The sequence below is a fragment of the Penicillium malachiteum genome (assembly GCF_028827825.1).
Source record: "Penicillium malachiteum strain IBT 17515 chromosome Unknown utg000003l:1.0-4950554.0:1.0-4952489.0, whole genome shotgun sequence".
In the NCBI taxonomy this organism is placed as follows: Eukaryota; Fungi; Ascomycota; class Eurotiomycetes; order Eurotiales; family Aspergillaceae; genus Penicillium; species Penicillium malachiteum.
The window spans coordinates 4,337,187-4,364,295 of NW_026643096.1; the positions used below are offsets into that span (position 1 = coordinate 4,337,187).

A 27,109-nucleotide genomic window follows, 5' to 3' on the forward strand; every position below is an offset into this window, starting at 1 on the left:
ACATTCTTTCTTTAAGTTAAATTCTTTTGGTTGACTCTAATGCTCTTAGGAAACAGGGATACCAATGCCATACTTACCGCTTGCCGCTTTTAGACCGCGATAAATCCTACCGAGACGCTAGGCCTAATTAGGCCCCACTAAAAAATATACCCGCCCGGCAATATAAAAAGCCCCAATCATGAAATCCACGCTTTAACACAACCAAAAAATGCAAAAAGGAAGTGACCAGACCCGGGCTCGATCCGAGGACCTTATCGGAATACAATTCAGATGAATGTTAACGATACGTGATAACCAACTACACCATCCGGCCAATTGATGTTAGAGACTCGAAGTATTGACATGATCTTACCTCATGCATCTTATAACCTACACCATCCGGAGAAAAATATATGTACATATCAGGAAGTCAAATTATTGATCTAATCTAAGCTCTATGTGTCAACTGGTCTTAGAAAGCGTATGTAGCCTTCGCAATTTTGGTGGCCTGGATTAATGAAGAAATGGCAAGGTAGTATTGACTCCGAGTGGAGTGGAGTCCTCAACATTTGAAATCTTGCACATGTGCAGTTACAAGATTAAGCACTTGCGGCTGTATATATTGTGGCAATTCAATCATGTTCTAAATTGTTGAACCCGTTGTGATTTTATTCACAGTTAGCTTAACGGCAGCCTGAGATTCAAGCTCTCGTAAATGTCCGCTGACTTGAGTATCTCGATTAATGGGCTTGATTTTGACAATTTCGTTGGAGCCGGGCGTCAACTCACGGGAAGGCCTGTGCCTGAATATCAATCACGAGACCGTTATTGAACCCGCTATCTCCACGATAAAACGGGGCAGAGAGCTTTGGGTCATCTAGGACCTCAAATTAGCCGGGAAGGAGGAAGGCGATAAAGGGGAGAAAAGTGTGAAGAAGTCGAACAGTTGACTTGAGATAAAAGCGTCGAACGAGAGCCTGAGAACCTTGGAATGTTTGCCTCCAGGGCTGGATTTCTTAGTATTTGAGATAGTAATGCGTATGTACAGAGTAAGGCTAAATAGAATGAAGAACCGTGATCTGTGCAGATTCGTAACCTTAAACTGACTGCAGATATTTTACGTATTTTTTAATTAAGTCACGTCTAATACACGTGGGAATTCTCTAAAGGTCCTCGATTTTCTTTTATTAGTCTACATTTAAGGCCTTTCAGGCGTTCCATAGTGGTGCCGATCCCCAAGCCCTTGGCGCAATCTAGCTTGTCTTGGCCCGTGATCACCTGCGGGTGCGGGGTAAGTTTCTCAGGGTCCATGGTTTGCGCCACTTCCGAATGATATTATTGTATTTTCATCACTGATTATTTTCTAATCTTTCAAATGATACGAGAGCTGTCCCCAAACTGCCACTCAATCAAGAAAAGCATCGGCAACACATTTACTGACACAAGTCCGCAGTAAGTTCAACAGGCGCGGGGCACCCGTAATCCTTCGGGTCATCTGTGGTGCTGTAGCAGCTGGCATCATTAGCCGCACAGTCAAAGGCGTCGCAGCCTTCCCCGGCAGCGAGAGAGTTGGCGTCCGCTGCGAAGGGGTTACCCCACTCCGTGCTCAGCTGATCTGGAATGGGGGAAAACGTTAATGGTTTATTTTTGGCTGAGGAATACATTGGGCATACTTACAGTATACGTAGTCCGGGTTTGTGGAGAACGAATAACCAAAGAAGAGAGGTGTATCCAAGGTCTTGGTCGTGGCGATTTTGACAGTCTGCACGTCCCATCTCAGTCAGTTTCCCGTATAATATCAGATTGTGCAAGATGAATTGGACAGAGTAACGTACCGAGCCAGATGTTCTGAACGCCTCGGTGAAGAATCCTCCATTGGGAACGGTAGTGAGAGGACCAGGGTCACTGCCATCGAACGGGAACGATTGCACGTACACCGTGGTGTCACAGTAGTTGTTAACGGTGGCATTCTGGGCTGAAGCCAGGCCGAGGATGGCACCAAATGCGAGTGCGGAGGTTTTCATGATTGATAGTATTTTGGTTTTGTATTTGCGATGAAAGAATCAAGTGCTGGGTGGTTTGTTAGAGTCCAAAAAAGAGAAGGACTCGAAATTCACCGTATTTATATAGTTCTATAGTTCGGACCCCATTATGCCCACTGGCACTGGCATAATATACGGTTGCAGGCCTGATCCATTGATGGATAGAGTACTGTGGCTGACTTTTGATCTAAGACATGGGGTCCTTCCATCATGATATCTTAGATCATTTTGAATTCTCAGGCCACCTGGGCACCGCCCTGTGGCCGGTTCCCCTCCAGGGCTGCCAAAACAGAAATGGCAGGTCAAGTGCCCAGGTGAGACATACATCACCGCTATTACATCTACTCCGCATCAAGGCCACCACGCCGGGTAGCGTTACATTCAAAATGTTTACACCTACTTACTACCTTACCTAGTTTTTCGAGCTTAACTACGAGTATCTATGGATTCGTGTAAGCTATTATTTCAGCGATGTTGAGAATTTGCCAAGATTAGGAGTCCATCAGCTTAGAATTGAAGATTCAACAGCCTGAGGTTTCTCGGCCCCCGACTCGGCACCCCGGACCTAGACACCACCTGTGGATTGGCACCCGAGTCACTGTCCACGACCCCGCTTGAGGACGGAAATGGATGATGCATGCCGCGGGACGCCGAAGCTTCCTCCAGACGTCACAAGGTACTCATTTAGTTAGTTATGAATTCAAGGAATGATTGTTCTATGCTTGGCTGATATGTCATTGGTTGATTATTTCATAAAAAGAACAGTGAATTCAATTCCAGAAGTCAGGCCGGCCAGATTGGTCAGCCTGGTTCTAATTCCGTAAAGTACACTGATTTTGGCAAGCTCGTGTCGGGAACTGATTGGGAGTTTCCGCAGCACTTCCAAGGTTGAAGTGTGAAGGTGGATTTAAACAATAGACACTGATCTGTAACCTCGGGACCATTCCTTGGCATCCATCATCAAACCAAACATCAGATAAAACATTGGAAGGGATTATGTGGAATCAAAAGAGATACTAGGACATAAGGTAAACCTAGATTTGCATTTGCCCGTTACATAACAAAAGCTCACATCAGACTATAAATAATATCGAATAATGTGGTATGATCTGGGAGGAAATGAGTTGAGTTATATTTGTCCAAATATGAGCCTTGAGAACATCGAATTTCAAGAGCTTGGGATTTTGGCTTCCAAGGTCGAACAGCAATTGGAAAATACCACATCTTCAACCTTGGAAGTAATGGGAAAGTAATCCAAATGCTCAGATTAGAGCTACAATCGGTGGATTTGATACTGCAGGCACCGGCCTCACCTGCAGCGGCTTCAACAGATACGCCACCTCTCTCTCACACACTAATTATCGTTTCCGGTCAGTGGTGCCTGAAAAGTGAAAGACAATAAGAGATATTTCACCACACTAACATTATCACGGAAAAAGGTCAATCGAAGATATTCAATTTATAGCTCCTTGAAAAATAAAAGCCTGCTAGGTATTATTTCCAGCACATTAGTCTCAGGCCGTGACACTAGACTCTTTACGGGTTTGTACTTGAGCAAGAGCGCACGATTTCTGTCACCTATCTTAAGAAGCAAATCAATCATACTTTTCAAGGTTCTTGCTATCATTCCATCATATTCCCCTGGTGTCCCAGTGTCCCCCTACATGGTTATATTGGGGTGCTGAATATTCCATCGCTTTCCCTGACTAGAACATTGAAAGAATGACCAAAAAGGGTGGGTACAATATAGGCAGTCATTAAATCCAGATGTCTTGGACACATGTGCAGCCTTATACTTCCAGGGTCTACAGAGCCAGCTTATCGGACCAGGGCGTAGTTTCCCCCTAGAGTGGTCCGAGGTCTGTCCATGTCCACCTGTAAATAGCACATACCTCGCTGGTCTTTCCTTCTCTCCTCATGCCAACGTCGTACATAGTTCATCTCCTTAGAAAAATTCTGTTTATTGCATTATTGATGAATAACACATATACGTTGACTATAAACAACAGTTGAAGAGGATGGGGAGGTCGGAATTGAACCGATATGAGAATCTTAAATCATGATTCAAGTTCTTGATCCGAGCACAGCCGGGGAGAAATCCGAAACATTCTCCAATAATAAAGGTTCACAAGCAAAAAGATTTACATTTCCCTAGATACTTTGAATAAGAATTCATCAAGTGTTGATATATTGACGATTTCAGCATCAACAGTATTCAAGAGCTGCGAGAATTAATAACTCATTGGAACTGCATACATTCAAAAGATTACAATCAAAACATTCGAGGTATTATGTAAATTTTGTGAGTCTCACATCAGATTTCTCTTCTTAGAAGGAAGAAAAAATGTGTTGATTTATCCGGTTCGAGTTGTCGCTTCAGCAGTATTTGTGCAATTCTGTCATGTCCTTTAGAATGCTAAAGTTCAGCTCCGTTGGCCTCCACCTCTGCTCCTCGCGAAAGGAGTATCTGCATAATCCCCTCGTATCCTTGAAAATAAGCAGCCCGGAACGCAGCTCCATAATCACCACCCTGAGCGTTCACATTAGCCCCTTGAGACAGAAGCCTTTGTACAATATTATCGTGTCCCGCTGCGCAAGCTGCTTGAAGTGAATTTCCAAAACAACCCTGGGCGTTAACATCGGCTCCTTGTGAAAGAAGCTTTTGTAAAATGGGGTCGTGCCCTCGAGTGCAAGCAGCCTGGAGCGCAGTTCCATGCCAACCATATTTGGCGTTCACATTAGCTCCATGCGAGAGGAGCTTCTGAGCAATCTGATCGTATCCTTCAAAACAGGCTGCCTGAAGCGCACATCTATATTCTCCACCCTGGTTCACATCAGCTCCTTTCTCAAGTAACATTCATACAATACCACTGTATCCGTTAGAACATGCAGCCTGAAGCGCAGTCTCATGCTCTCCGTCTCCACCCTGATTGACACCAGCTCCCTTCTCAAGCAGCATCTTTACAATCTTATCATGCCCTTCAAAACAAGCAGTGCGGAGCGAAGTTCCATATTTCCCTCCTTGGACGTTGATATCGGCCCCGTTATCAAGCAGCCTCTGTAGAACCTCGGTGTGTCCATTCTGTGATGCCCATATAATTGGGTATGTTGATGTACTATCTGCTGAGTTGATGGAGGTGTTATCCAGTCCAAGTAGATACTCAACCTCATACTCATGCCCATTGAATGATACAATATGCAATGCATGCATTGATAGTAATTCGTCATGTCCGAATATTCTAAATGGATGGACTGCATTGAAGAACTTTCGAAACCAAAATGAGAATGGTTCCGCGCTGGTATCATATAATCGGTGGATGAGATTGTCAATTTCGGGGCTGGGTTTCAAGGCCATTTTTCTTATATGATCCGGCCAAAAGACTGCGGAATACCTTAGGAAGCCTCGAGCTAGGAAGCCTCGAGCACTGGTGGAGTATCCATTTCCTTGTAAGTCTTTCATGACCAAGTATTTCACACAGACATAGCCCATTTGCTGTCCGGCTTCACTCAAAGTCCAGAAGTATACAGAGTCAACAGAATTAAGGACAACGTTCGAGATTAGGAATTGCCTTGCTGTCTGATGAATGAGATAGATCTTGGAGTTTTTGATGAAAATGAAAAGACCACATACTCGGCGGAGCTTCTCGCCAATCTGCGATGGATCAATTTCCGCCTCTGATATGGTTCGCGACTGGAAGAATTGCCAGCCCAAGTGCTATAGCCATCTCTCCGGTGGTTAAAGGGTGCCGGGCTGCGACGATAATTTGCAAAGCTTTTCTTACAGTATCTCTTTGTCGAAGAGGCACTCGACTCAGAATCTTTTTGTATACTTCATTCACGGAAGGTGGTATCATCTGAATCGATTCCTCCACTGGCCGAAAGCTATCCTGGAATGTGGATTGAATATCATCCATGGCCAAATGCAACCAGAGGTATGTACGGTGTTCCATCTGTAAGAGCTGTTGTTCAAGCTTTTGCTGAATATCAGATGACAATTTGGCTGTTCTGGCTAGCTCCTCAACTCGCATCTTGACCACGAGATCTATCTCGTGATGGATTTTGTTGTTTTCATCCTCACCCTTCAGGTGGAGATGTGGGAAACTGGCTGTTATTGCTTGGAACTGACTCTGAAGGTGGTCATATGGCCGACTTGTAACCAGAAACTTCAAACAGGCATTTTTTGCTGATAGACTTGATGACCGATTGTAAAAGAATTCAAGCTTCTTAATTAATTGAGGCTGATAAATTTCATGAAATTCGTCGAGTGCATCGAATACACAAATAGTCACTCCCAATCTGCCAGCTGAGGTTGTCGCTAGAAAGATCTGCCAAAGCTCATCAAGTTCTCGTCTGAGCATGTTCCCATTCTTTTTCCAGGGCTTAATGGCATGTTTTGATAGATACTCTGGATCCAGCTGGCTGAAAAGCTGATGAAGTACCGAGCATAACGCAGTTATAAGGTAGTTCTGTTTTGTCTTTGAAAAAGAAATAACATATTCTCACAGATGGAGAGAGAGGACGTCTCCATGTAATGATAGATTATCGATCTAGCTAGAACAAATTTTCCACAGCCTGGGTCAGCTGATATTCACAGAAGGTCATCAAGTTTACTCTCTGACCAGCGATTATATTCGGAACTTTGGAAAGCCCATTGACAGATTCCTTCAGCTCTTTCGGGATTGATGTTCTTTTGTTCAGTCTAGTTGACGACCTTGAACAACTGGTGACAGCGCTGCTGGTCATCTGTCAATTTCTTCTCTTGTTGTTTAATAAAATGACGCTCCTGTTGACTATATCCTTGATCGATACGTTGGTGGATGCCTTTCACCTCATCTAGAGAGAATAGATAGATTTATGTGATCGCTGTAAGGCTGGAATAGACTAACCAAAGACAACAGCGCCAATCCTCTCTTCGGCTTCAATCCTGTTGGGAGCGATCTGATGAAGTAGATCCTTTGCATATGCAGCTGCTACCATTGCTGCATAGCCCTGCCAATCTTTATTCTTATGCGAATTTGAATAGTCACAGATGCCTCGGATGACGAGGCATGGGAATGTGTTCATCAGGCCGGCAGCTTTCATTTCGAAGCATAGAACATCTTTTTCCGCGGCAAGCCTGTCTCGAATCAAAGCATCTTTCATCAACTGGTTACCAGAAGCAACCAGGCATAGTGAATGGCAGGATTATCATCCTCGTCGGTACGCTCGCTTCGCAGTACTAACTTAGATGGACTATCCGCACATATATCACAGCTAGTGGAGCCACGAGTAATGTTAGCAAAGAACAATCTATCCGTAATTGGTTCTGATCGTTTATAGTTTTTGCGGAGTCTTCTGTTTTTCTCAAGGATACTGTTAGCAGCCCCATCCAGGTTATGCCCCTTTCTCTTATATTTAACCTGAATTTAACCTGAATCCCCGTCATTGCGGCGCGAAGAATAGTTGGCGGCTGGTTCAAAAACCTCGTATGCTGAAAACTCATGTCTTGAATGGACTTTCCAAAATCATATTGAAAAACACCACTTTTATCTCCACTAGGCGCACTAACGACAATATCGCCCCATCGAATATCATGGCTCTTGCTTGGCACGCCTCCACCAATGCCGACCATAAGTCCAATCCTGATGTTATGGAAACTATTCAACATGTTCGTCGCCACATTAGCCGCAGAGGCTGTTCCGTATTCACCATTTGGCAAGACTGCAATAACGACATTATGATCGCCTATTCTACCCAGCGCATAGTCATTGGTATAATTTGGCGAGACAAAGCTCGGCTTTGCGTGCTCTTCATCGAGAAACTCCTGCGCGGCAAGATATTCTACCGGTAACGCGCAAATCCAGCCCACTGTGTAACTGGCAGGATCTGACATGGCTTGAATCGAGAGGGCAACTTGATAGCTCGCTTCAAGAGGAGGAATTTGAGATTGAACTGATTGCGTGACCCGCCAAGCCTGTAGACGTTTTGTTATTGGGGGGTTGACAGAGATATATGTCACTTCGAAGGGTCGTGAGTGAAGAAAAAGGAGGCGTGACAGGAGGGGCAAGGCCATAGAAAGTGGGTAAGGGCGATCACTCCAGTAAATTCTTAGCCCCATATAATGTGATCGAATACGTAGCTGCGCAGTAGGGTGCAGCAGTGAGCGGTCAAAGAAGAAATGCGATTGGCAACACGCCATACGGAGAACTCCACAAGGCACCAATCATATACACAGCCTCCTAAGTGAACAGAGATCTTGCCAAATATGAAATAGAACCCCATGATCTGCCCCCTTTAACAAAGATACATCTGATTTCAAGCTTAGTCCTAGAAAAATATAATTCTGGCTTTGATAAAAATTTTGCCACTAATTACTAGTACCCGCCTATAACACCCCTGGTTCATCCTAAGTATTATATTTAGGGGTAAAGTAAGAGGAAAGTGAGAGATATCTGAAGTAAGAGATAGCTGATATACACACATTTCCTTTTCCCCCTACAAGCCATATAAGGGGGCTTGGCTATATGGCTGTTACCTACAGGCCCTTGTACTACAGGGAACTTATGGACCGGTTGCCCTAGGTTCTAACAATATATCCACAGCATCTATAGTATTTCTATATGGACATCGAATGTATTCGTACTATTGATATAAGTAGTTGATTAGACTGAAAAATTTAGACCTTTAAAGCTTTTCAGATTCCTAATGTTGTGTCAAGACTGACAATCTTGTATGAAAGAATAAGCAGCCAAAGACCACCCAGCGCCCTGAACGTCAATGGGGGGATGTATTCCCCACTCCTCCTCCCCAGAAGTACAACAACAATCTTTATGCAGTTTGACCGGTGATGATGTTAGCGACTGGGCATCGTGGATCCAATCAATACAAAACCTCGACGTGCCACTTTTTCCTTTTTTCCTTTTTTCCTTTTTTCCTTCAGGGGGCCAGCAACACAACCAATGGAATCTATTGCGACGGCCTAGCATGATGCATCGGAATGTTCGAGTGGGGGCTGGGTGGCACGCTTGTCAGATACTGCAGTCCAGCAACTAGCTGAAATCTTAGGTATTGAGGTATCCCACTGCAAAATGCCCAATGAGATACCGGAGTTGACTGGGTAAATTCACCAAAATATCCATAAGAAAGGTTTGACAGCTGTTACTCCCGCATGTACTACTTCCACGGCCCATCCCACAGCTGACGCTCCTTTCTTTATCCCACCCAGACTTTCATTGTCTTTGAGTTAATCAAACTCTCTAGAAATGCCGTCCTCTTGGAAGAGATTACTGAGAGTGTCGCACCGCTCGAGAAAAAATGGCGAACATGGCGAGTCAATACCGACCCGTCAGCCTGAGGAGGACTCTGAGATACCTGCGGAGGGGAAGACAGATTCGGCACTAACTATGGAGGCCCCGTCCCGAATGAGCCCTCAGACACCTCTTCTATCAAATGCAAGTAGTCTCTGGCACGAAGCACATGCGTTACTGAAAGAAAAAGACGCCAAGCTGGTTGATGCTTACAAGACAGCTCTCCTTCAAGAAGCCGACGCCGGGCCAAGAGATGAACTCTCCGAGGCAGAAATGGATGAGCGACTGAAAGTGATTATTGAAAGTCGACTGAAGGAAATTGAGAACTCTCGAGTCAAGATAAATATTGCCGGTCGGGAGGTCAACTTGCAGAAATCAGTTCGCCGCTCCATTGAGACGGTCTTGTCCGTTAAAGATTTAGTGACTACTGCAGTTAGTTCAGAGGTTCATGCGTCTCTAGCGTGGGCTGGTGTCTTAATTTTACTGAATCCCATCGCAAAAGCAGTTATGCAAAGCGACAATACGACCGAGGGATTTGCTAAGATTTCGGATCTATTGGCGCAATATAGAGTGATTGAAGGATTTGAGATAGACAATGATTCATCGAGAAATTTGACTTCGACTGCCTCAGAGGCAAGAAAGCAATTGAAAATATCCCTCAGGGAAAATTTTGTCAAGCTCTATGCTGCTATTCTTGATTATCATATTCGACTTGCTAAACGCTTCTCACGGTCGGGATTCTTCCGCGCTTTAGAAGACCTGACAACTACAGATGATTGGCAAACCATGCTTGAGACAATCATAACTCTCCATGACTCCATCTCCGGCATTCTGAGGACAATGCGCCATGACATGCTTCAAGGAGTTGACCATAAGCTGGGAGAGCTGGAGCGAGAATTGGAAAAGTCTAGGAAGGACATGGAAGAAATCAAACATAATGCTAAAGTGAGTAGATGAATGTGTGTTGTACTAAATTCAGCCATATTGTGTACTAATCAGTCGCTTTCAAACTTGAAGTCGGCAAACCAGGAGCAGCTCCTCAAAAGGTTGGATGCTGCTCAATTGGCCGTATTTAATGCGCAATTCCGAGACGAAACAAGTGATGTGTGTCTAGAAGGCACCCAGCTTCAAATACTTCAAGAGATTCGCCAATGGTGTGATCACCCAGACGGAGGGGTCGTATATTTACTGAAAGGCATGGCTGGCACTGGGAAATCAACAATATCGCGCACACTAGCCACGGCCTGTCATGACAGACAACCACTTGTTGATCGCTTACCGTTGTCTGACACAACAGTCCTCGGAGGAAGCTTCTTCTTCAATGAAAGAATCAATGAGCAGAATTATGGTGGAAAGTTCTTTGTCACCATTTCCAAGCACCTCGCCGACTCCATACCAGATTTCCGAGAGGAGGTCTGCGAAGTCATCCAAAACCATCCTAATATTGGAACAGAGAGAATAGAAAAACAATGGGAGCTGTTGGTTCTGAATCCGCTCCAGAAATTGGGTAAAATTGTTATCCTACCACTGAATCTGATTGTGGTGGTGGATGCTTTGGACGAATGCAGGGCAGAGTCAGATCTTTCTGAAATTCTCAGACTCATTTCTGGAATGAAAAATCTCGGCTCTATTCGTCTTCGCTTCTTCTTTACAGTAGACCAGAGCTACATGTTGGAAGGTTTTTTCATCAGTCCTTCCAGGGTCGCTTTGTTGAAAGGAATCTTGAGAAAGTCACAATGGCAGTCGATCAGCTTGCTCTGGGATTGAAAAATGATATCATCATATTCCTAGAACATGAGCTTGCTGCTATCTCTCGTCATCATTGCTTTGGAGATGAATGGCCAGGACAACTTCAGATTCAAGATCTTGCACACAAATCGGATGGCCTGTTCATTTTCGCTGCGACAGCATGTCGATTTCTTGCCGGTCCCCGACTCCGAAGTCATGAAATAAAGAAGCGCGTATCCAAAATTCTTGCAAATAGGACTGAAATAGAGTCACCACAGCAGAGACTCAACTCAATTTACCGCAATATACTCCATCATGCTCTTCTTGAGGATGCGCTTGACGATGAGAAAGAATCCCGATGCAAATTTTTCAGAGAAGTAGTGGGATCTATTGTCACCCTTTTTTACCCACTCTCTATTGTCGCTTTGAGCAATCTAATATCACAGGAGAGCGACAGTGTCTTGGAAAATCTTGAAGCGCTTTCATCAGTTTTGTCTATTGGCGAGGGGAAAGACTCAAGACTCCAACTTCTTCACTTGTCATTTAGTGATTTTTTGTTGGACGAATCAAGATGTGGACAAGAATTTTGGATATCCCAAGCTGATGCTCAGGGGTTTTTCTTGAACCACTGTCTTGATACGCTTTCCTAAAGCCTTCAGAAAAATCTCTGTCAACTTCCAGACTTTTCTACTCTGAAAGAGAAACTCGATGCTACCGAAGTAGCTCGATGTATTCCGCAGAATTTTCGATATGCATGTCTATTCTGGGTCTCTCATCTGCTAAACTCCAATCAAGATGTCCCATGCGATAATTCAGCAGTTGAGATCTTCCTGAAGACGCATCTTTTGCACTGGATTGAAGCACTTAGCTTGATAGGACACCTGAGTGATGGAGTTAAAGCTTGCGTGCAACTTTCAGATTATGTCTCAGCCTCTCCGGTTCGTCTTTTCACACTTCAATATCCTGAAATTTGACTGACATTCACTTCTAGTGCCAAGGAAGGAAAAGACTTCATGAGTTTCTCTATGATATGAAACGGTTCATTCTCACGTTCAACCACATAATAGAAACTGCACCTCTGCAAACATATGTGTCTGCTCTTTTGTTCTCTTCCGGGAGCAGTGTCATTAGGAAACAGTTTGGCTTTCATATCTCGAACAGGATCACGAGATTACCCATGGTTGAAAGTGACGAGTCATGGAGTCCTCTATTACAAACACTTTTCGATCGAAATTATGCTGAGCACGAAGGGATCGAAGATCTTGCCTTCTCACCGGATGGAAGATTGGTGGCATCTTCTTCTGTTTGTGTCTGGGATATGATGACTGGTGCTCTCTTAAGGGTCTTCGAGCCTTTGGGGAAGGGTTGGGCTGTCTCTTCCTCCCGTAGTGGAGATTGTGTGATATCGACATCCAACGACGGCCATTTGCGAGTATGGAATATACGGTCGGGACTCTTAGAATATGAAGCTCAAATTGAAGAGCATGAACAGTCTGTACTGCAACGATTATCTTTCGAAAAGACATTGGCAGCGACACTATTTGAATCGTCTCGGGTTCGGCTCGTTGATATTTCAGCGGGGAAAATCCTCAGGACATTCAAGACGCACGCGCGGTATGTTAATGACAATGCACTATCCAATGACGGAAGGCTTCTGGCAACTGCTTCTGAGGATAAAACAGTTTGTATGTGGTGTGTAAACTCTGGCCAACTACAGGCAGATTTAAGATGCGATGGTAAAGTCCATCGTGTGAGGTTTTCCGTTGATTCTAGTCAACTGGTTTCTATCTCCGGAGGAAGAAATTTGAGAGTGTGGTCAACAAGCTCTGGTGATCTGTTGCATACAATGTACGACAATTTTTGTGATGCAACATTCACACCTGATGGGAAATCATTGATCACAAACAACAACAGCGAACCCTTGTCAGACTCTAAAGACTTGGTTACAATATGGGACGTTGAATCTTATAAGCCTTTGAGAACTTTGAATACGCGCTTTCGGGGGCATCAGGTCTCTCTGGATGGAAGATACATCACCAACACGCCCTTTTGCGAGCAATTATTCAGACGGCGGCTCCCTAACTTGGGAGAACTCATTTGATATTTGGGATGTCTCGACAGGAAAATTACATAGCACCATCCACAACCCTTCCTCATTAGTGAACAAGCTATCATTCTCTTTGGATGGCACTCTGCTAGGATGCGCCTGTGAAGATGGTACTGTGCGCCTTTGGGATCTTACTACACCACAATCATCCACTATCACAGGGCTCAAATCTTTTGATTCAGTGATTAGAAACATTCAAGTATTCTCGCCTGAATATGTCAAAGTTTACTACAACTCGAGGCTCAGCCTTTGGAATTTGGAAACGCGAGCTTTGCATAAAAGAGCGCGGGAAACGCCACTTCCATCTCGTTTCAACGTAGACAGCATTTATTTCACTACTTTCACACCCCAAGAAATCAAAATTTGGAGCGCACGGACAGGTAAGGTGGTGACTAGACTCAAGCATTGTTATCCAGTTGTTCCTACCTCAACATTTAGTGAAGATAGAGGTCTTTTAGCTTTGGGGTTTGGCGAAAAAAGTCACATCATCGACGAATTCGACCGACTTTTGAATGGGTTCAGTGATGGAGAACTAGAAATCACTGATGAGGGTAGTGCAAATTCAGAACATAATGGTGCTATGGAAGGCTCGGTTATTGAGGGAGATGATGAGTCTTACTCTGAGCGTGATGAGACATCTCCTCTCGACGACGATAAACTGCCCTACTCTGTCAGTGAGGCAGATTCAGGATATAAAGCTTCTATGGAAAGATCGACTTTTGAAGAGGATGATGAGTCGTCCTCTGAGCTTGATGTCTCATCTCCCGACGACGACGACGAAATGTCCCACTCTGGCAGCGAGTCAAATTTTGATGACGAAGGCATCTGGCCAGTCGCCTGTTCAAAGCTAGACCCGCAGGTTCAAATCTGGGACCTTAACACAGGAGAAGCATTACAAATTATCAAAGGCGACTTCCAATTTGTCAATGCTGTATCACTATCTGCCGATGGTGGATTTGTTGCATTCATAGTCGCTCACTCTCTGCCCGGGGAAGCTCGAAGGTGGGAATTGCATGTCTGGAGTATTATGAAAGATGAACAAATCAACATCTTAAAGTCGCTCGAAGACAGAGTCCCGATCCACCTCCTCTGGTCTCCTGATAGCCAGACCCTGGTGGTTGTATTCAAATCCGATACCATCCGTCTCTACGAGGCAATGACAGGGCGACTATTAATGACCTTGAGCACAGAATGTTTCTTTTATGAGATCGCCTTTTCTCCGGACAGTAGATTTTTAGCCTCTTGTGACAGGCATGCCGTTCGATTGTGGGATCTCAGAACAGGCCAGATAATCGGCAAAAAGCCTTTTGATCAGCCACTCAACCTACGGTTCTCTCCAGATGGGAAAGCATTATCCATGAGTGCGGGGCGAATTGATGTACGATCTTTCTATCCTGGACAAGAGTCTTTACGAGATTATGACTTTTTGATTGAAGATGATTGGGTTATGCTCGGCGGAAGGAGGGTTCTCTGGCTCCCTCCAGAATACATTCCGACATGCGTCGCGAGCACTAATGGCACTCTCGTCATGGCCCATGCATCTGGGAAAATCATCTTCCTCAAATTTCGATCGCAGGAGAGTGACCTAGACGTCGAAATATAGGATTACAATTTACTTGGAATCTTCTTCCTCTCGAACTATTTCAAGTTTGCTATTCTGAACAGATTTTCTATACAAAAGTTTCTTACAATCGTCTTACTTCAAACCAAATAAAATAAGCCCTGGTTAAACCGAGACATCTCCTCAAGTGCTTATTCTTCTTTAGATTTCTTAAGCCACTCTCTAATTTTTTCCATCCCAAAGAAGTCATGATGATTCTCCGATGTATCCCACTCACCATCCTCGTCAGTCCAACCGCCAGTCCCCCGACTGCAGGTGAGTTTCTCTCCAATCGGCTTGCACTAATTGAAATCCGTAAGCACAGGCATTTGTTCCTGGTCAAGTAAAAAGTTCGCAGGATTGACATCGTTATGAGCGACTCCAAGGGAATGCAAATGCTTTATAGCAGATTCGAGAGCACCCATGAATTTTTCCACGTTGAGTGGGGCTTTTTTGTCTTTCATGTATTGTTTTAAGTCACTCGAGTGACGCTCCAGAACTAGAGCAGTGATGAATCCTCTTTGAGTACGACATCAATAATACTTGATAAGACCAGGATGGGGGTTTTTTGACAGAATTTCCAAGGTTCTTCCTTCTTCACGGAGGAGAGCTGGAATTATATCAACCGCATCTTGTTCTTTGTAGTCGTCATAGACAAATAGACGTGGCCGTTTTAGATGGATGTTGCCAGGCAATGGGTCCTCAACAGGTTGAACCCTACCCCATGTGATGTATATTGGATAGATTTCTCTGTCTGGAATCCTTGTAAGAGCAGCTGTATACTCTTGTGGGGAGATAAATCGCTTGCGCTTGGATATTTGACCGAGGAAGACACTATCGTCCTCTTCTACCTTGCAAAAGGAAGTGTATAGGAATGTATCAGACTCGGGCTCAAAAACCTCTGCTGAGAAATCGAGATCCTCTATTTGAGTGATTTCTGGTGCCATATTGAACACATGAGGTTGAAAAGTGCACATGTGGAGGTGTGAAGCCGCGAGAGATGGGGAATGCTACGCTAACAAGGATCATCATGATCAAACCCGCTATTTTTTATCTTCTGGGAATTACCCAGCGATATATAATTGAGAAATCATTTATCGCTTGTTATTGAAAAATGTGACATTCAGATGCTCTCTGGAGAAAATCAAACAAAATTTCTATGATTGAAATGAAACATTAAATACTGGCAGTCCAAATATATCTCGGTTGAGACAAGAGTCCAGTTCAGTTAGGCTTGTACCGCGGGTTCGAGAACACTAAACTCATCGCGATCGCCATCCAAACTAACGAGCGCATGATAAGGCAAAGTGAGGAATGGACTCGTATGCCCAAAATCAACATTCATCAAAATCGGCAGTTCTTCGTCACAATTTCGACGAACAATCACATCAAAAACCTCCTCAACCACGCCTGCAAGTTCCTCTTGCATGCTGTCATCATATTTGTATCCTCTTCCAATAACCAGACCCCGAATCTCATTCAATACACCAGACAAAGCAAGATCTACCAGGTTATTCCGGAACTCGTCCACAGAATACGGTAGTTGCACGTTATCACCCATCGAAGACTCAAGGAAGATGATCTTATCTTTCCATGAGTCCGGGCATAACGAGTTCCTTGGAGACGGACGACACAAGATGTAGTACCACCATATAGATACCCAGTAGCTTTACCTTTCCGAATCCATCTCCACGGTGGTGAATCCACTATTTCGCGTGGTGTTTCAAGTTTATCGCTGAACATGAAGTCGCTATGCTCCTTTGCGTAAACAGCTGATCGAGGAAGTGGGCCCACAGTTTCCTCCGAAGTGAGCATATGGATGAAGTGATCAGTTGTGAATTGCATCGGTTTAGGAAAATCGGAAAAATCGGTCAGAACACTCGGTCCGTAGAATGTACGTAGCCCGGTTTGGGATTGAATCGCATAGTGTAGGAATGTGGTGTCGCTATAGCCCATGAAGATCTTGGGATTCGAGCGGATAAGGGGATAATCGAGGAATGGTAGCAGCTCGTTCGCGTGTGAGCCGCCTATCGTGCAGATGATCGCGGATATTGTGGTATCACGGAATGCGGTATGGATCTCTTCGCATCGAATACGAACCGAGTCTGAGATGGTGGTTGTTGCTGCGCTGGAGAAAATGATCTCCACTCCATATTCAAGGGACTCCAGATAGGCCTTTCCTCGGGAGAGAGGTACCGGGAGGATATTATTAAGGCGTGCTGAGGGGGATATGAAGGCGATCTTATCTCCCCTCTTCAAGGCTTTCGGGATAATTGTCTCCATTGAAGTCTGTAGGCCTGAAGGAAGACTAAGAATCTGCTAGAGGAAATCGTCAAAGGGAAGATAGCAATGTATTGTGTACTTTTGATCAACAGATATGCGACGTGGATCCGCTGTGGGGTTCAAGTTGAGCTGACAAAAATGTTCCAAGGTTGTGTAGTCGCGTATACCTCTACACGGGGTATTTGAAGGGAGAGAGATATCAATATGAAAAACTCAACTTTGTGATAAATTTAGCTAATTGAAATAGATGCCACGTGGATGTTAAAATCGTTATCATGGGACATGTGGCCCCCCCACAAAGCTTACACATTTGATATCCAGTCCCCGGGGCCAGCAACTCTTATCTCAGAGTAAATACGGATTACACGTCTCAATAAAGGATTCGATTGCTGAATATGACTTCAAAGCTACTGCTAAAATTCCAACCCTCATCATCCTGATTCAAAAGAATCCAATTTGCTTTATGAAATCCTCCAAGATTCGCTATGTAGGAACGATTAGGAATTGGAATCAATAAGGCGTCAATATACAAACCTGGAAATGATGCAAACTTGAATAACGTTCAAATGTTTGGAAAATAGGCCATCACAATTATGATCCGAAATATCTCTTAATGATACTATGATATAAGTCAAATCTTACTCTATTACCAGTTGACACATCAGGCTTCCGAAAAGAAGCTAACAAGCACAGACTTCAGCTCTGGAGGATCCACGGCTACCTCAACCCAAGCAGCTTTTGAAAAATTCCGGGATCATAAATTGGCGTACCTGATATCATATTTAATCCAAAATTAAAAAAAACCTTCGAATGGTCAAGTGGTCCGAGTCGCTTTTGTGGCTTCTTCACTTTCGGAGATCGACATAGTGCACATCATTCCAGGTGCTGCCAGCTTTAAGTTTGACTACTAATGCGTCTTTGCTCAGGTGATATATTCAATATGACCGTCATCAAGAAATACATCAATCAATGTGTCTAGGTGTGACAACCCAAAATTCAAAAATATCTAGTTCTTTCCCTATTCATGGATCTTAACAGATTATCCCCATTGAAGTATTATTTAGAAAAAGTCGCAAAGATCCTCAACTTAAAGAATAATAATAGGTCCATACAATGCATATAAGCCACTCCGAATTTATTGTAGATTCTAGATACACGACACCTACTCGAGGTTACACTGATATCTCAAGAGATCAAACCGATCCATCTCATCATACATGTGCATCTTATATGTAGGGACTCGAATGATGCGATTTTCAAGCTTCCATATAACGGATTAGGCTTCGGCGGCGGGTGATCATAGGACATTGTAGAGTATACTATACATATAATTATGACGTATCGGATCATTCAACATTTGAAGTTCTGAACTTTTCAAGTCTTTTCATACCCAAAATATAGGACATCTGGACTGCCAGTGTCAACTTGAAGCCTCATTTCCAGACAACACTTTGAAGATATCAACATTTGAACTTCAACTTCGATTATCGACATAATCTTCAAACTCGATATGGCTGCGGATGAAAAATGCTCGCTTTCTACGTCGATTTTAACTCTGGTAATAGGGATTGTAATGGGGATATTCATCTCCATTTTAAATAATCGCTTCATCAAATTTGTGAAACGTTGCAGGAGAAGACAACACATGCATGGCCTAAATGCGAATAAGCGAATATGGGTCTTGAGCATGAAAGCCATACGTGTCATACTCCGCTTTATCCGTTTGCCGACTTTACGCATCGTCCAACATTCATAAGTTTTGAAACCTTGCCCGGACACGCCCTATCTGATTTGAATCGAGATACCAAGATTCAAAATGTAGATTGTCAAGATTTGGGGGACCTTGAAGCAGCAATACCTCGGATGTACCGGCAATTCTAATTTCATCACTCACGGGCACCACGCAATTTTCTCATCTTAGAGCTTGATCTACTGAACTCGGCCTATCTACATCAATTGATACTTCCGGAGTGGAAAAAAAGTTGTTTGTCGAGTTTGATCATACTGAAGATGTTCTAACGAAAGGGGATGTCTATGCTTCTTATAAAAAATCCAGCCCACACTGGCAGGCAACTTTGAGTATAAATTATATAGATCTGCCGTACCTGCAAGATAAAGAGATTTTGAGGTCTATAGTTTGATATCTGGTAATTTCCAGTACATACGACCACAGGGTGTGGAGAACAGGGCTTCCCGTCCGCTCAGCCGTACTTAAGCCACACGCCGGTCAGTTAGTAGTATGGTGGGTGACCACATGCGAATCCTGACTGTTGTATGTTTTTGTTTTTGCATTTTTTCTTTCTGCTCTTTTTGCTTTGATATTCTGCTGGGTGTTGTCGTTGTCAGTTTTCAGGTGGTTGCTGAGAACAAAGTTTCATGATGAGAAATTAACGTCACATAAAAAGTACCACCAAGCACAGCCCATATCTGTGGCGTCAAATCATAATTCCAGGGATGCGTGCGTTGTATTTGATCTTTCACGTCATACTATATTCATGCTTTAATCGAATCTTCAAAGGTTCGACTTACAATTTGGAAAGCCATATCTCATTCCATGCAAGCCCAATTCTTTCATTTGTGTTGAGGTCTCTAGAAAAATCCGATCGGAACAATGGAAAAGGGGGTATCCGGTCTAATATCGAGTGTTTGCTGTTCAAGTTGTTGGAATACCTTAAGTAAACTTGAGCGCCTAAGTGCTTCCAAGGTCCCTCTGATCCATCTATCGAGAAGTCAACTGGTTGGACTGCATAAAACTTGAAAGCTCATAAATCTCGCGGAATACTTCCGGGATCCGGTCTCCGATTTGGTTCACTTATAAATCACATCATTATATGGAGCATCGGGAATTCCCCCCCCCACCTCTCCCACTTTGCTCTATATTTAATGTTCGCACCTCCTCTCAAACCCCTCTATTTATTCATTGATTCATCAAAATCTAAAAAATCCCCCACAGAATTACGCAAAAATGGTTCTCAAGCTGCACGGATTCCCTCTGTCTACCTGTACCAACCGGGTGCGCGTCGTATTGGAGGAGAAGGGGGTCCAAGTCGAGTTCATCCCAGTTGATCTATTAACGGGAGAGCAGAAGTCTGAATCATACCTTAATGAGCTGCATCCTTTTGGCAAAGTTCCCGTTTTCCAGGACACTGAGACCGGTGTTCAGATCTTTGGTGAGTTGTACCACTATGTCATATTCGATCGAGTTAGTTGTTAACCATGTCCATAAACTCAGAAAGCAGAGCCATTGCTCAATACATCGCTGTCAAGTTCAGTTCCCAGGGAACTGACTTGTCTCCTCTCCGACCGACTTAAAGGAGTATGCCAACTTCCAACAGGTATGGAGATCCGATCAATAAAAAGAATTGCCCAGGTGATTGCCGATTATGGTATTCTGATCGAGAACAAAAATAGGCCCTTTCTGTTGAACAGTCTTACTTCGACCCTATCGCCTCGCAAATCGCATTTGAGAAGGTTTTCAAGCCCCGAAAGGGCCTTGGCGCCACCGATGAAGCCCGAGTACAAGCTCTCCTCGCTCAGCTCGATGTCACACTGCAAGGCTACGAACGTATCCTTTCGAAGCAGCCTTACCTTGCCGGAGACAAAGTGACCCTCGCCGATCTCTACCACCTGCCCTATGGAGCCATGGCGGAGAGCCTTGGTGCCGCAGAATTATATGACAAATACCCAGCGACTAAGAAGTGGTGGGAAGGCCTGAAGGCCAGAGAATCCTGGAAGAAGGTTACTTCTTCAAGCCCTGTTTAATAACATTGAAAGAAAACTTGCCAGGACGTTCAATATACATTTTTTTCATTTCCATGACTTCAAGTTTCTGTTCTAGCTTTGGTGGAATGTTTCCTCATATGGAGAGAAATATGAGCACTTGAGGTTTGCGAGTGCGCTCTTGCGCAGCATGAGCGGCAGTTACCTTCTGGTCATCCCTTTTGCTCAATTTGGGATCTTCCACGAAGTGCTGGGACATCTTTTGATAAGCATCTTGATAAGAATTTTGAAAACAATATGAAAGCTTGCCTAGTATGACCCTATCTGCATAGATTTAAGTTGAGAACTCTATACATCCTGAGGGCCATAGCGTGTCCGTGGATACCTTGGTGGATCCAAATTCCAAGTTGCTGCCCGAGCCCCGATAATCCAAAGACCACAATACAATTGTAGACGTTCATCGTACATAGGTTGAGGAAAGTCATGCGCAAGTTGAATGTAAATTGAGTCTCGCGTCATCCGGAACCCCAAGGGCGTCAGGTAAAATGATATCTTCAGCCCTGAACCTCGGAAGAAGAACATCCGAGGTTCCCCAGTAGTTATACGAGGTAGTTAATATTATGGGGGATCTGAACTAGACGTGTTCCGCAACTATCATCCACGTAAACCAGGGATGACCCTGTAGGTATATCGTCGTCGGCCACTTCGACATGCGAGATTCTTGGATTAGCATTTGAACGTGTTATCCACCCGGGCACACTCACAGGTACCATGGATGATTCAATGTTACGTCAATTGATTGTCAAAAATAAATAGAATCTCTCTCGAAATCAGTTGAAGTTTTCCTCAAATTGAATATCCCACTGGAAAAAATCCCATCATGTCTCTAAAGAATCTGCATCCAGAGTAACGCCACGTACTATCAAACCGGAGGATGGCTTGAGATTGGAAGTGATGAAAACCAGACGGAGCTCTAAGCTAGTGAGGATGATGACATATTTCAGGAATTTCGAAAGAAAGTCATATTATCACGAAGATCTCAGCCATCTTGGTATAACAGTGATTTCCCTCCCAGGAGCAGATATGCTGTTGACCAATGAAGGCCCATTTCGACCTCATTCTTCTTTTGGGCCGGGTTTGCTCAAAAAATTCAGCCGGCATAAAAGCGTGGATTACCTATCGTCAGAAACGCCAACGCAGTTCCGAAATCATCTTGAAACGATGGGCTTCACTGGTTATGGTTGCGAGTTTCCCTGGTATAATATTTAGTACGTCGGAACTCTCAAGAGAATGAATTCATAATATATAGTATGTACTAATATGTCTTCTTTAGTAAATTAGACCCTTTCTTCGGTGTTGTAGATGGATTGCTCTCTCATCGGAAGCCGGAGTTTTGTTGCTTGACCATAGAGGAATGGGGTAACCCGGGAGGATTTAGACAATGGCTTGAACCGGAGGTCCTTAGGAGCCTAAAGAAAATGCCGCCTCATGTTCAAATCATATTATCACATAGCAATCATATTCCTCGTGGTGAAAAGTATCCAATATACGACACCAAGAGTGACGATATATTTCCAGGTGACACTTTAAGGGCTATTGTGACTGCAATTCACAATCGTGTGTATCAGGCAGGATTTGAAGATGAGACACTATTCCTGGTTAGTGAGGAACACCTCCTGTCTCACTTACAACGTTATCTCCCAGAATGCTTATTTGCACAGGTCTTACTATTTTCTCAATATACCCCTGACCGCATGCGTATTATTGAAGCAGTCTTCGACATAAGCTCGTGAGAAGCTTACCCTCAGAACCACTCCGATGTATACGTTTGGCGACCCGGAAACCGCGCCATGGGACATTTTCAATCGGATGTATGCAAGTACACCTAGGGTTTCTTCATCTTCTGCCCAGTCTTTGAACTAGATTGTTTCTTTATTTTTGCTTTTGATATATTCTGTTGCTTTTGGATCGGGCTAGGAAGCTCTTATGGACCTCAATGATAATGAGTTTGAATGATTGCTCAAAGGGTCCAAAGGAAAACTACCCGGTCTCCAGAGATCGCAATTTAAGAACATTTGAAAGGATCAAAGTCCTTTGGCGTAAAGAGATAATGGAAATCGAAAGGAAAAGCAGAGAGATCTGAAAGGTATTGTAGGGTAAACTTCTGGGAGTAACTTCTTCTATCTACTAACCACATATGACCACAGGATATAAAGAATAAGGCTTCTCATTCACTGAGCCATACTTAAGCCACATAGATCAGTATGGCTGATTACCTATGGAGTCTGGTTAGTAAAGAGCGGCGAGAAGTTCTCTCTAAGAAAGTAGGGTGATATATGTAGGTGAGCCTGAGGATTCACACATGCGTAGACTGGGTGACAACAGGGTAAGCTACATATGATTCAGTACCTTTTACTAGTGTGTAGCAAACATTGAAATACTATCATATTCCATGTTGATAGTAGCCCCGCCCAGGTGGGAAAGGCATTAGTATGTATCCATGTTCTATTTGGTTTAGCGGAAATATATTAGAACCCACATTCTCCGACATAATCAAGCTTAAACTGAACATAACTTCTAGTTCAAATGAAATGTTCTAATAAAGTCCCAAATTATGTCCTATTTCAGTAGAAGCCCATGATAAGGATCTACCCTAACCATCCTCCAAGTTCCAACTACGATAACCTTGGAATAAATCTACGCCTTCAAGTTTGCCCTGGGAAACTCCTCAGTTGCAGCAGCATTCAACTTGAATGTTCCTTTCTATAGTAAGTCAAGATACAGCTCAAAGATGGCTATGCTGACTCTCCAGATGCCAGTTGACTCCAAAGGTCACATACAGCGAGAAAAGCCTACAGCTGTGTGTCTGACTTCTAAGCGGACAACCGTGACAGTAGTAACGTGGTAACAATTTGAGATTGATCATGAAGAACTAATTTGAAATATATGATGGTGAATGAGCGTCCTTATGGCGGAATTTGTTTTTATTTCTGACTAGACTAGCGCTTATTAATAATACAGCCCAGTCCCAGCCACCGCGGAGCTGGCACTGCCCACCAGGGCGCCACATCAGGGGATCGAACCCATGCCAGCCACTCCTCGGAAAAATGCTTGTTTATCGGATATCAGGTGCGTAGGCCCGCATGTTAAGGGTTAACAGGCGTCACGCCCTTCTTCCTTCGTAGAAAAAGACCGAATGAGCGTCCTTATATATCCAGTTCTCCCTTTCCCCCAGAAAGGTTCTCCTTTCCTCTGGAGAGGTTTGCTTATCAACGCTTTGATGTTGGTATCACTTAGCTTTGGCCTTTAACAGAAGAATGCCTTTTCCGTTCCGTATCCAAGTTGATTGGTTCTAGTGTGTCCATTTTTGACATCCCTCCTAGGTGGGACACCAACTTAGAATTCAGAAGGCATATCAAGACATCCTTATCTATGTCCTCCCTTGGGTTGCTCTTCGCCGCTTTAATGTGTCTTTCAGTTATATCAATATCAGGATGATCCTCCAAAAATATCTCGACCGTATTCAAACTTTATCTTCCCAAAATTATCTCCATCACTGCTTCGGTGGCTGGCAATTGTGTCCGATGGCGCATACACGAGCGAATAAATTCATCGAAAGGGTAAACCCAGCGAAACGTGAAGTCTGGCCCAGCCGGAATTCCGTGCAGTATCTTTTCTGAAATGTCAAAGGTATGATATTGAAGAAGAACCATTGATGCCTGAGCCAGGTTAGCCGGGTCGATTTCAGGGTCTTGCCATATTGCCTGCCAGACTGCGTTGAGATTGTGATCATGATCATGTTTTAGAAAAAGCTCCAGAGATTTAACTCGATTATTTTGAACAGCGAATATCAAGATATCCTCTGTCATAGGGATTTCCCCCGCTCCCAGGCGGGTTAGAAGTAAATCTATTATCTGAGAGTGGCGCCATCCCAACAATGCACCCTTGATGACATCTTCTGTGATCAGGATTCGATCTTTCTGCCTGTCTAGAAGGATTCTAATTGTATCAACATCTCTTGCGGCTGCGGCCACTATCTTTGGCGTCACCAGGAAATGAGGATCTCTATTGTAGATAACCTCTAGGGTATATCTGTTCCCTGCGACTGTTTCAATTAGCCAGTCGTCGACTTGCATAAGCTGCCGATTGAGAAGTATCGCAAGCCCTTGTCTCGTCCGTTGCTGCTTTTTGAACCATTTTCCGGATCGGAAGGCAGTCGTGCCGTCGGTCTAATAGCAGATTCAAGGAATTGGGATGAAGACATGCCGCTTCCAACAACTCATCAGTCACTGGCATTTCTGCCCATCTCTCCAAAATAAATGCGAGAACAATATCAGCTGCGGAGTAATGCTTGATACTGGCCATCGAGACCAATAAGCTTTCTGAAACGGGAAGATCGTGACCTTTAAGATCGAAAAGATACTTGATCAAGGCTTCTCCATGCAAAACATTCTCAGCTACTGCAACCAAAGTCTCCTCCGTGATGGGAAGATCAGAGCCACTGGTATTGTTCACAAGGAGCTCCATCATTTCTCGGTTGCTGTGCATAGCAGCTTTGCAGAATGTCTGCTTGGTGACCACGAAGCCAGCTTGTTGTCTGCAAATAAGCAGTTTCATCATACGCAGTCCCTCGTGCCTGTTGTCTGCAATTTCTTGGATGATCTCGTCATCAATGACAGCATCTGACCCACACGCGTCAAATAAAATTTGCATAAATTCGCTTTTTTTTGAGCTTCTCCTCGCAGTGGCTAAAAAAACATCTTTGTTGATCGTTGTTACGGGATCTTGTCTTTCTAGAAGCAAGTTGATCATCTGCGGGTCGGACGCTTCCCTGGTGGCTGTAATTAGGACTTTCTGGGTAATGCGAGCTTGATTCCCGCGCTTTACTCTTGAAATTCTTCCAATGAATTCCTCACTGAGGACAATATCGTTGAGCCATCTGTTCAGGATAGCAATCACGACCGTAGAGTCGCTTGCAGCGGCGAGTGAGATTGCAAGACCCTCCATTCGTGATGGAGTAAGTTTTATATCAGTATCAAACTTATCGAAAAGCAAGCCCACGAGCGCTGAGCGGCAGAAAAAACTGTTTATTTCGCTCTTTATTACGCGATCCAACAATCGCTCAATTGTACCGACGTCAAACCTCTCCTTTTGGTCCAATAACTGGCCTGTCAAAAGGTGGCTAGAGTTGTCGAAGATCAATGCAGCTGCTTCAACCAATTCCGAATCGATTATCTTTTTCGATGCTCTTGATTGATCGTGCAAACAACCTTTGTCCCAGAGCAGGTTCAAGATTATCGGTAACTTCTTTTTGTTGGACTCGGTGACCTTGAAACAGGACATTATGGAGCAGACCACTTCTCGAGGTATCTCGTCTACCGTCTTGAGCAACAACTCTAGAATATCCAGGTGGCCTTTCGACGCAGCCTCAAACAATGCGTCGTACCTCCAATTCTGGCCTTTTACCATCATACCAGGATTAGTGCTTTTAGAAAGCAACCCTTTGACTGTTGCTTCTAATCCCTTTTCTGATGCAGAATATAGAGGCGACGGGAGCTCCTCAAATGATGTATGCCAGAACCGATCCTTCTCGAGATTGACCAGATGCATCCAGTTGAGGTAAACATCATGCTCATTGAAAAGACAATAAACCTTATGATCAAGATCAGTATGATTAGCATATGTCTCTCCGAGCTCCCCCAAATGACTGTCCCAATGCTTTGCAGAGTAAATCAATAATGGCCGTTGTCCCGCAGTTTTCCTGGTTAGGACCTCCGTCGCCTCGAGCAGAGAGTCTATCGTTTTATGTGTTATGGCAAGATAACCAGAACTGACGAAGAACTGATACCATAAGCCTGGAGTCTCATTGCAAACAAGAAACTCCTTCACAGAGAACAGAGAAGTGGGCCAGTCTCACAGTATCGTCGGAGATGCTGACAGTGATTAGGGAAGTAGTGCAGGTTTTAACAGCATCGTCTGGAAAACGAAAAGATACAACAGCTGCGACGGTCTCCAAATTCATTGGAACCACGGAAAAACTGAGCCAGATGAGTATTGTGCGAGCTGCCTCTCGATCATCTGGTGAGAACCTCTCAAGTATGTCTCTATATGTGTCTTCGAGCGTGACTGGAATTGTATCAAGACCTTTGTGGAATGCATCTTCACTCTTTGATTCTTGAAGTTGCCTGATCTGCAGATCAGCCCAGCGGAAGCGCCTACTCAATGAAGCCTGTCAATAAGGCTACACCTATTTTTCCATCACTGCAACATACCTTTCCTGAATATCAAGCAGCTTTTCCAAAGTTCGCTTCTTAACCGACTCGTCCCATTCGGACAATCTGCCATGAGAAATCTGATCGCGAAC

At 44.0% G+C, this 27,109-nt stretch overlaps 9 protein-coding genes across 9 annotated transcripts; 3 read left to right on the forward strand and 6 right to left on the reverse strand.

The window, feature by feature from the left end:
• Positions 1–1,412: 1,412 nt before the first annotated feature.
• On the reverse strand, positions 1,413–2,003 carry N7483_007916 (uncharacterized protein; the record flags this gene model as incomplete). The annotated part of the gene is made up of 3 exons (XM_057091353.1): positions 1,413–1,594; positions 1,657–1,741; positions 1,815–2,003. 3 exons carry the CDS (start codon positions 2,001–2,003, stop codon positions 1,413–1,415), a joined length of 456 nt encoding a protein of 151 aa, XP_056946094.1.
• Positions 2,004–4,437: 2,434 nt separating this feature from the next.
• On the reverse strand, positions 4,438–4,878 carry N7483_007917 (ankyrin repeat domain-containing protein; the record flags this gene model as incomplete). Its single annotated transcript, XM_057091354.1, has 1 exon — positions 4,438–4,878. The coding sequence occupies one exon, from the start codon at positions 4,876–4,878 to the stop codon at positions 4,438–4,440; it is 441 nt and encodes a 146-aa protein (XP_056946095.1).
• A 2,024-nt stretch (positions 4,879–6,902) lies between these two features.
• On the reverse strand, positions 6,903–7,893 carry N7483_007918 (uncharacterized protein; the record flags this gene model as incomplete). The annotated part of the gene is made up of 3 exons (XM_057091355.1): positions 6,903–7,025; positions 7,175–7,310; positions 7,484–7,893. The coding sequence occupies 3 exons, from the start codon at positions 7,891–7,893 to the stop codon at positions 6,903–6,905; spliced, it is 669 nt and encodes a 222-aa protein (XP_056946096.1).
• Positions 7,894–9,262: 1,369 nt separating this feature from the next.
• N7483_007919 (uncharacterized protein) lies at positions 9,263–10,264 on the forward strand (the record flags this gene model as incomplete). The annotated part of the gene is made up of 1 exon (XM_057091356.1): positions 9,263–10,264. One exon carries the CDS (start codon positions 9,263–9,265, stop codon positions 10,262–10,264), a length of 1,002 nt encoding a protein of 333 aa, XP_056946097.1.
• A 2,792-nt stretch (positions 10,265–13,056) lies between these two features.
• On the forward strand, positions 13,057–14,745 carry N7483_007920 (WD40 repeat domain-containing protein; the record flags this gene model as incomplete). Its single annotated transcript, XM_057091357.1, has 1 exon — positions 13,057–14,745. One exon carries the CDS (start codon positions 13,057–13,059, stop codon positions 14,743–14,745), a length of 1,689 nt encoding a protein of 562 aa, XP_056946098.1.
• A 530-nt stretch (positions 14,746–15,275) lies between these two features.
• Positions 15,276–15,689, reverse strand: N7483_007921 (uncharacterized protein; the record flags this gene model as incomplete). Its single annotated transcript, XM_057091358.1, has 1 exon — positions 15,276–15,689. The coding sequence occupies one exon, from the start codon at positions 15,687–15,689 to the stop codon at positions 15,276–15,278; it is 414 nt and encodes a 137-aa protein (XP_056946099.1).
• Positions 15,690–15,970: 281 nt separating this feature from the next.
• On the reverse strand, positions 15,971–17,025 carry N7483_007922 (S66 peptidase family protein; the record flags this gene model as incomplete). Its single annotated transcript, XM_057091359.1, has 2 exons — positions 15,971–16,358; positions 16,403–17,025. The coding sequence occupies 2 exons, from the start codon at positions 17,023–17,025 to the stop codon at positions 15,971–15,973; spliced, it is 1,011 nt and encodes a 336-aa protein (XP_056946100.1).
• Positions 17,026–19,990: 2,965 nt separating this feature from the next.
• N7483_007923 (glutathione S-transferase) lies at positions 19,991–20,787 on the forward strand (the record flags this gene model as incomplete). The annotated part of the gene is made up of 2 exons (XM_057091360.1): positions 19,991–20,227; positions 20,437–20,787. 2 exons carry the CDS (start codon positions 19,991–19,993, stop codon positions 20,785–20,787), a joined length of 588 nt encoding a protein of 195 aa, XP_056946101.1.
• Positions 20,788–24,855: 4,068 nt separating this feature from the next.
• Positions 24,856–26,355, reverse strand: N7483_007924 (uncharacterized protein; the record flags this gene model as incomplete). Its single annotated transcript, XM_057091361.1, has 1 exon — positions 24,856–26,355. The coding sequence occupies one exon, from the start codon at positions 26,353–26,355 to the stop codon at positions 24,856–24,858; it is 1,500 nt and encodes a 499-aa protein (XP_056946102.1).
• Between the last annotated feature and the right edge of the window lie 754 nt (positions 26,356–27,109).